This window comes from Aptenodytes forsteri, unplaced genomic scaffold (assembly GCF_000699145.1).
Source record: "Aptenodytes forsteri isolate BGI_AS27 unplaced genomic scaffold, ASM69914v1 Scaffold93, whole genome shotgun sequence".
In the NCBI taxonomy this organism is placed as follows: Eukaryota; Metazoa; Chordata; class Aves; order Sphenisciformes; family Spheniscidae; genus Aptenodytes; species Aptenodytes forsteri.
The window spans coordinates 9,779,298-9,788,246 of record NW_008794665.1 but is presented as its reverse complement, the minus strand read 5'-3'; the positions used below and the strand labels follow the sequence as shown (position 1 = coordinate 9,788,246).

At 45.5% G+C, this 8,949-nt stretch overlaps 2 protein-coding genes across 2 annotated transcripts in view; one reads left to right on the top strand and one right to left on the bottom strand.

Annotated features, from left to right (window-relative positions):
• HGSNAT (heparan-alpha-glucosaminide N-acetyltransferase) overlaps nucleotides 1–233 on the bottom strand; it is a 13,303-nt gene extending 13,070 nt beyond the window's left edge. The window contains exon 1 of the mRNA XM_009273643.1: nucleotides 228–233. Coding sequence (XP_009271918.1) covers nucleotides 228–233 — 6 coding nt within the window. The remainder of the gene's footprint in view (nucleotides 1–227) is intronic.
• POMK (protein-O-mannose kinase) lies at nucleotides 22–4,286 on the top strand. The gene is made up of 2 exons (XM_009273591.2): nucleotides 22–586; nucleotides 1,122–4,286. The coding sequence occupies exons 1-2, from the start codon at nucleotides 299–301 to the stop codon at nucleotides 1,893–1,895; spliced, it is 1,062 nt and encodes a 353-aa protein (XP_009271866.1). The 5' UTR covers nucleotides 22–298; the 3' UTR covers nucleotides 1,896–4,286.
• The last annotated feature ends 4,663 nt before the right edge of the window (nucleotides 4,287–8,949 follow it).

Genomic DNA, 8,949 nt, shown 5'->3' with positions numbered 1-8,949 from the left:
ACTCCCCCGGCTGCTGTGTTTTCCGCGGTCAAACGTCCCTGCCCGGGGTGGCCGGCAGCCCGGGCCCTCCTGTTTAGAAAACCAGGGGGATGAACAGCGAGCGTCGAGCTTGAAACCGCTTTTAACATATACCGGGGCCACGCGTGGCCTTTCTCGTAGGCTGCAGGCTCAGGACTGTGGTGTCTGCGAGGCGATTGTGTAGCCTGCAATGAAAAAGCCCCACAGACGTTCATCCCCGGGCTGGGAAGAGTGTCCTGCTTAGCCTCCGTCTTTCACGGAGAATGCAGAAGGCACGGCCATGGAAAAGAAACCACACTTCGTTAGGAGGGAGTTTCCTCCCAGGGAGGTGTCATCTGTCTCGTTGGCATTACTGTTCGCGGCCATCCTGCTCCTTAATGCCCTTCTCTACCTGTACGTCAACAAATTTTACATCTCTTCGGGACGCGCCGAAACAGACCCCGGCCTCTGCCCTTTCGGGTACTTCAAATTGGGAGCAGTGAAGAATTGTTCCCCGTGGCTCTCTTGCGAAGCCATAAATAGGGAAGTCAGGAAACTCAAGTGTGTTGGTGAAGGTGCTGTGAAAAAGGTGAGTTTGGTTTTCCTTTCTTCTCTCCTGTGGATAAAGAGCTTTCACTGTTTGCTGGCTAATTAATGCCCATACTGCTTTATAATTATCCTTGCAGCAGCTAATTACTGTAGACATCCAGGGGCATATGGCCACTGATAAGGTGCACAGAACAGGTAGGAGAGCATGACCAGAGCCCTGGGCCACCTCTCTGACACTGAACGACATCCAGCTACACAAGAAAAATCACAGAGATCGGTGAAGCGCTTGTGGAGCGTGGTACAATCATGGCAGAGTAAGCCTGGCTGGTTGGGTGGTATGAAATAATTTAATTCATCTGCATTGCCCATTCCAAAGAAAACTTAGGAAATTGTGATGTAGTTACAATGTCGGTAAGGGCTTGCTGTGACAGGTACATGGCCCTACCTAAAGGCTTGACTGTGCCTGGTGACTGTAATTTGCAGTTGTGACTAAGTCACTCGGAGGTCAGCGGCAGCTGGTAGCAGTCAGTGGAAGAAGGCTCTCCACGTGTCTTATGTGTCTCTTGTGTTCTCAGGTCTTCCTTTCCGAGTGGAAGGAAAACAAAGTGGTCCTTTCACAGCTCACCAACTCAGAGCTGAAGGAGGACTTTCTCCACGGACTGAAGATGCTGAAAGCACTTCAAAGCAAGCATGTTGTCCGGCTGCTTGGCTACTGTGTGCAGCAGTTCACAATCCTTACCGAGTACCATCCTCTAGGCTCCCTGAGGGGCCTGAATGAAACTCTGCACATCCCCAAGTACAAGGGCATGAACACCTGGCATCGCAGGTTGATGCTTGCTATAGACTATGTGAGCATCATTCGGTACCTGCACAGCAGCCCTCTGGGCACCTTAGTGATGTGCGACTCGAATGACCTGGACAAGGTCCTCTCTCAGTATCTCCTAACAAGTGACTTTCACATCCTGGTGAATGATTTGGACGCTTTGCCTCTTGTGAACAGGAGTGCCGGCAGGCTGGTGAAGTGTGGTCATCGGGAGCTCCGGGGCGAGTTTGTAGCTCCTGAGCAGCGTTGGCCCTATGGAGAAGAGGTGCCATTCGAGGATGACCTCATGCCTCCCTATGACGAGAAAACAGACATCTGGAAAATCCCGGATGTCTCCAATTTTTTCTTGGGCCATGTTGAAGGAAGTGACATTGTGCGACTGCATTTGTTTGACATCCATGCAGCATGTAAGAAGAAGGACCCGGCTGAAAGGCCTTCTGCCCAAGAGGTCTTAGACACCTACAGGAAAGTTTTAACTCTGCTTATTCGGGAGGCGGCCATGCCTGGTACTAGGGAAATGTTATAGTGAATCGTGAGACAAACAACATACTGAAGTTGATGTCCTTCCTATTTATTTAGCTTGCCTGAAGGGCAAAATCTCTGTCCCCAAAACTGAGAAGATAAGAACAACTGAATTTGTACCTTTTGATTTAAAAAAAAATAAATCCACCCAATGCTGGAAGCTGTGCAAGCTTCCCATTGGCATGTTTAATCTATCGTTAGAAGAGGAGGAGGGAAAAAAATTAAATTGTGTGGGTGCGGGGGGAAATTTGTTCCTCAAGAAATAATAAATTTTCTTTTGCAACATTTACACAAAAACTGTCTTAAAAAAATTTACAGAAGAAGAGTTAAAAAAAAATACTGGCCCACTTAAACTGGTTGGCAGAGGACTGGAGAGCAGAGACCATGGCATGTGCCCCACAAGCTTTGTGCTGATTCCTGTGGCTTTGGCCATGTCTTACCTACAAAGCCCTCACCCACTTCCCCTTGGAGTAAAAGCAGTGGGTGAACCCCGATGCCAGAGCCCCCAACGGCAGTCTCTCCCTGCTGGATGGGGAATAGGTTGTTTTTGGAGCTGTACGGCCATTGCTCTGTGGGCCCCGTATCCCACACCAGCAAGCATGTGGCCATTTTGTAAGCAAGCAGGTGATGCAGATCCTGAAGAGACTGCTTGCAGACACGTGCTCTTGGTTTTCAAGCCTTTGCCCCGTAGTGTTCTCAGATGGGCTCTTTGGAGATGAAGCTGTAAAACAGGAGTCTCTTGCTCTTTTTTAATCCACAGATATCCTGAGCACTTTGGAAGAGAGCTGAAGCGTATCTTTTTTTCATTCACTTATCCTTGCTGAGTGTCATCATGACTCCATGGAAGGGGGGAGAACAAGGAACTGAAGGAGAATGTGAATTCCACAGCAATAAGCGTTAAACAAGAGCTTTGGAAAATAAAAGCCGTATAGTCACAGCATACAACTCTGTTAGGTCTGAATACAAAGCCCGCTAAGCATAAAGAAAGGCTGCTTTTTTGTTCAGCATGTTTAGGAGAAAGCTTTTGGTACCTACATGGGTGTTACAGCGTTGTACCAACAGGAAAGGAAGAATAATGATGCCTTAATCCCGCAGTAGGCTCTGTTTGGTGGGACTGGGATGTACTTGTTCTCTTGGTGAAAAAACAGGAATAGTATGAATGAGACACATGGGCTCTACCATTACGCACCTGAGGACTTTCTGCTCTGCGGACTAGGTCTTTGAAAGACCTAAGGGCCTGAGACAACATTCACGTTTTGACCTGAGAGGTGATTTGTAAGCAGAGAAGTACATGGTCCTTTCTGCTGAAGAGATTGATTCTGTTCTTTGCTGTGCTGATATTCCTCTTCACCTAAACAAGCCGTGTTACCACTGCAGTGAGAACATGCAGTCAGTTTGTATACATAATGTTGAAACACGTGTGTTCTATTGCTACCAAAATTTTATTATAAATGGGAAAACTTTCCTGTGAATTACTAAATTCATACCTGATTTCATACAATGCCAGTAGGAGCTGGCATTTAAAGACTCCTCATTATGGCTTTCCTTTCCTTCTGGGCAGTCTGTTTTCTTAAATTAGCAGATTTTTGCCATTTTTCACTTGTGCAGTCCTTCCTGGCAGCTTTCCTGCTCAGGTTCTCAGGAAGCAAAGCTCCTCAGGGTCTCCAAAAGAGAACAATGATTTTTGGATGTTTGGTGTTTGTTTTGGACTTTGACTCAAAACATTTTAAAGAAGCCTGGGGAAAAAGAATGCTCTCTCTGTTGTAATTGTATCATCCAGCCCATGAACTCTTGAGTCATTATTATTAGGGTTAGAGTTCTACAGTTCCAGCATGAATCCAGGATGTGCAACAGTTGGAAGAGCATCCTGTTACAGCTCCTCAAAGCCAGGGATCAAGCTTTGAAGGGCCAGGAGTCAAACCTTTTGCATGTGTCCCCAGCAATAACTTGTTACCTCTTGTTAGCCATCATGTATACTTGAAAGAAAAATTAGCATCTGATGGCTGTGAAGTAAACATACCATGCATTTTTTATGAGAGTAGCAAGGACAGACAAGAAGAACCTGCCAAGCCTCTTATGCTGGTCTCTCTTGGTTAAGACAAGCTTCTGCTTGGATTCTTGCTCTGTTGTGTACTGTTGCACCTTGCAAACAGCCATATTAATTTCACAGAGCAAAAAACAAATGAGGACAAATTCTGGTTCTGAGTAATTATCTTGCTGTGGACATGTCTCTGTTCCTGGATGAAATAGTTACAATTTTTTTTAAGAAAAGGTGTTTCCCTAAATATTCACCCTGAGCACAGTCCTCTGCATGTCTCTTCCCCATTCCCACTCCTTCAGCTTGTGTGTTGTCCAGCATTGTATTTCAGCAGGAATAAATTACATTTGTTCTGAATACAGCATTATGGAGCTTCGAAGTTTCTTTTTTGGGATGTTGTTTCTGTCTATGAGGAAACACTAGATGGCAGCATGAAGGTCAGCTTAGCCTTAGTTATTAGCAGTTGCAGTCTCTCATGCCCAAACATAGCCAGAATCTGGCCTTGGAGCCAGTATTTTGCTAGCAAACTTCCATAAACCCCTAAAAGATCTCATTGTGTTTGCATTAGCGAGTCTGTAGTAACAAGACAGATAGATATAAGGGCTGTCAGAAGAGCTACACATGACAGTTGAAGGGGCTACCTCCCCTTTAACTTGCTCATGGTATTTGTGTACTTTACCGTCCCTTTTAATCTCAACCTGGTGCAACCTCAACCAAGTTGGAATGCCACCTCCTTCCAGTCTTTCAGTAAAATCAGAGGAGTTTGCGCCCTTTCCATCTTTCTGTTCTTTCCCACTAACCCTTTCCACAGTCTCAAGATTGCATGAATCCTGTCCTTCCCACATTTTCAGCTTCTTTTCCCTTAACGGGAAGAGGCAAGGCCTCATGGAGACGGAAAAAGAGGCAGGACAGCCCTACATGCAGTTGCCTCCACTCTTTCCAATTCTCTCTGCTGGCCATTCCAGTTTTCACCACCAATGACAGCCTTGGATAAACATTCGCGGGCTTTGCTGCCTCAGTACAAGCAGCTCTGATATGTCTGGTGGAAAACATCAAACGATGAAGAGCAGGAAGAGGCCTGTTCACAGCTGGAAGCCTGCAAGCCCCTCTCTCCTCATCCACTCCCCAGCCAGCTCTAGGCCAGTGGACATGACCTCCCATGCCAAGACCACTGCCACAGCTCTGCCTAACCTCAACAATAGCTGCTGGTTCTCATCTCAAGGTCAAATCAAGGGCCCCGCATTCCCTGTCCTTTCCCACAAAAGATGCTTCTCCTGGGGTGGTTATTGCCAGGTTTCCTATTGTATCCCTGTTCCTCCATCCCAAAAGTCCAGCCAAAGAAGCTGCACAAAGACGCAGGCCACACAAGGAGAAGGACTGCTACTGGTGCTCATCTCCTGCAGAAAAAAAGGAGGTTCCCCAAACCACCTTGGTCAGTGTCAAGGCAGATAAGGTCCCCGTGGGCACAGGGCTTTTTTTTGCTGCCATCACCAAGATGAATGCCTTCGGTCTGGCCCCTTGCCCAGGGACAGGACAACCCTTTTGCTGAGGTCAGTGATCTGCACCACCTTGCCCTTCCCTTTTGGGCAATGCCTCCTCTGCCATCCCTGCAGCAGTCCCACAGCACATCCTGCCCACCCCATCTGACCAGCTAGACAAAGAACCAAAGCAGAGACCGTCTCCCAGACTCAAGAAATAGCACCTGGTTCCCAGACTGAACCCCCCTGGGACACTGCTGTGCCAGCAGCGGAGGAGACAGGGAGACCTAGGACATGCCATCTGAGCCTGCTGACAGTCTGGCTGCAGGTGCCAGCTGTGTCAGGGCACCTGGACCCACTACTGGTATGGTATGCTCTACCCTTGGCCCGATGCTGTTGCCAAAACAAATTCCCAGTGGATTTCCCAATAAAGTTTAGCCCTTACCAGGTAGGTTTGTACCACAGGATACAGAATGGAAACAGTCTGTCTCAGAGCAGAGTCACAGATTCAGTTCAAACCCACTGCTCCTTTCTTTTTCTCCTCAGAGTCATCCAAAGAGTAGCACTGTCAAGGTTATGCTGTTTTCCTTTCCAAACTGCCTGCGGGCTGCAGGTTTCTAGGTGGCTCAAGTCTGATGTAGCGTGTTTCCCTTTGCGTACCATGGTTTTCAGACTACACCCTAAAAGCACTTCTATAACACTAAATCTATAACTATATAAAATGAGTTGCCTTTATGGCAACTCATCTGTATGTTCGACACCATCAGGTGTAAAAAGTATTGCATGCATATCCACAGCAGCTGCTATGGAGGTCTGGGTAAATGCTGAGGAAATAAAATGGACACAACCTATTTAATTGAAGAGGGTTTTTTTTTTCTTTTTTGAAGGATACTTTTAAAGTCTGTGTTACTCTGTATTTAATAAAGTGGTAACAATTAAGTGTATCAGAAGTTTAGAATACCGCACAAACTTTTTGAAGATCTATCACAAGCTCTAAAACACTATTTTCCTTTGCTGCCACATAAACAAAGCATCAGATCATTATCTTTGTGAAACAGAGGCAGTGCTGTTTGCCAAACATAATTTGTGAGATATTTGGCAGAATTTGCAACTGTAAACCAATTCTATCATTATGACTGTCATGTCTTACCAACAGTCAAGAGACCCTGGGAATAAGAAAAAAGTGGTTCTCAAGTTCTTCTAGCATGATATAATGTGTGTATTTGTAGAGTTCATCCAAATAAATTATATGCTAGATGGTACTTTTAAAAAAGAACAAGGATTTTATGGTTTTATTTTAATTGAAATACTGTATACTTGAGATGACCACATGATTTCCAATAATTGTCAGTCTGTGTTCCGAAGTCTATAATCCAGTATTTATCAGGATTAAATGGTGAATATTTTTACATTACAGTGATATTTATGTCTCAGCAATTTCTGATTCTGTTTAGCTCTGGGTAACTCAAAATCCATTAAAAATTAGAGAGAGAGAGACACACACACAGATTCTTTGGCCATAATTTTCAAAAGAACAAGCTTACTGTTAGATTCCAGCATTCACATTCTGAGTATGAAGTAACTGGATTTTCAAAACTGAAAAAATTCAGCAGCTTTCAGTCAAATTTATAGTAGTCGCTGGATGCTAAGGACTTTTGGAAAATTAATTCTCCTTGTAGAGCTGGAAGACCCTCTTCAGCAATTCTCTTGATAAAACTATGGGACTGAAGTGGGTGCTTTTATCAAGTACACGCTAGATTTCTTTGTGGAATGAACGAAGTTCCCATTTTTGAAAAAGTTGGGATTTTTTTTTTTAATTAAATCACACAACTATTTGTTTTTCTCCCCAAGAGCTGGTTCCTGTGAGGGGTTGTGTCTGACCCATAGCTGCAACTCCCCAAGCTTATTTGCTACTGTGTAATGTTGAAAATCTAGCCACTAAGCTTGGGTCTCCATTAGCTACGTTTTGCCAGAATAGCTTACGCCAATGCCATATATTATTATTATATATTATTTGTTTGGTGCCTACATGCTTTGGTCACAGGCCAGGATCCTGGAGGTCAGATGCTATATAGACATAGCATAAAATGACAGTCCTTTCCCTACAAGCAGCTTTAGTATAAGAAAATAGAAAACAACGGATGTCCTCATGCATTAACAGCACACAAGCATTGGTTATCCCATCCCACCTCATCCAAGCTACAAATAAATATGCTACATAATCTACATGGACAGGTCATACCATTTCTCGTGCACATAACGACAACTGCAAGGCCTGACTTCGCCCTGACCAAATTCAACAGCAGCTTGCATTCCCATTTCTGAAGGTGTTTCAGGAGTCTAAGACTGAAACAAAAGCCCAAGCTATAAAAGGAGAAAACAGTGTACCAGGACAAGCTAACCTAGGCTTAAGAGTCAACCAACTTTGAACCAGATTCCTCAAGGAAGTCACACAGACGGCCTACACCCCCAGAACTCCTATTGCCACAGGCCAGCAAGTAGGAGATCACCCCTTTTTCTCAGGTTTGCAAGGCTGTCACACTCACCACAGTGCCAAATGCTGTGCTCCTCAACCTAACCCTGTCCTACCCACTGCTTAACATTTGCTAACTTCAGAGGGGTACGTGGGGGAAGAAAATCTCTCTCTGCCTGTCTTCTAGGTTGGGGGTGGGTGGATTATTTGAGCCTTAAATCAAGCATTTAATTAAATAAAACAAATCAGGCACCTGCTGAGTGAGGCAGAGTCTGTTCCTGCGTGCTGGAGGCTGCAGAGAAAACCCCGAGACCTGAATTGATGCTTTGTAGATGTGGGCCTTGGTTTTCTCCAGATGGGAAGCTGGGTGCAGAGTCCTGGCGCATTCCAGCCCCTTCCCGGGTTGTCCAGAGCAGAGCTGCAGGGTTAATACAAAAAGTGCCTTTAGATACAACCTAAATACAGCTTCTCTACACCCCGTACGAGGGAGCCTGATCTCAACTGAGGTCTAGAGGTAGTAGTGAAATATAAAGAGCACCCAAGTTACTTATGTTTATTCTTTCTACTTTTCTTCCACAGACATGTAATGCTTTCTTGTCAGGCCTGTTAGCAGAAAAGTTCAACATACTAAAAAAGCAAACAAAAAGCCGCAACTTATAATAGAATCATAGAATGGTTTGAGTTGGAAGCAACCTTAAAGATCATATAGTTCCAACCTCCTGCCATGGGCAGGGACACCTTCCACTAGACCAGGTTGCTCAAAGCCCCATCCAACCTGGCCTTGAACACTTCCAGGGCTGGGGCATCCCAGGGCTGGTGAAAACACACCTGATCAACACGTGGCTCAGGGGCTGGTGCCATCGGAGGAATTTTGCCTTTTTTGATCACGGGGAGGTTTACACGGCACCGGGCCTGCTGGTGACAGACGGAGTTCAGCTGTCTCACAGGGGGAAAAGGATCATGGCTCATGAATTGGCAGGGCTCATTGAGAGGGCTTTAAACTAGGTTCGAAGGGGGAAGGGGATAAAACCAGGCTCACTAGAGATGAGCCTAGGGGTGGCATGCCGAT

Coding starts and splice junctions, on each gene's coding strand:
- POMK (XM_009273591.2), top strand. CDS start 299: ATGGAAAAGAAACCACACTTCGTTAGGAGGGAGTTTCCTCCCAGGGAG. Junction 587..1,121: donor GTGAAGGTGCTGTGAAAAAG/GTGAGTTTGGTT, acceptor TTGTGTTCTCAG/GTCTTCCTTTCCGAGTGGAA.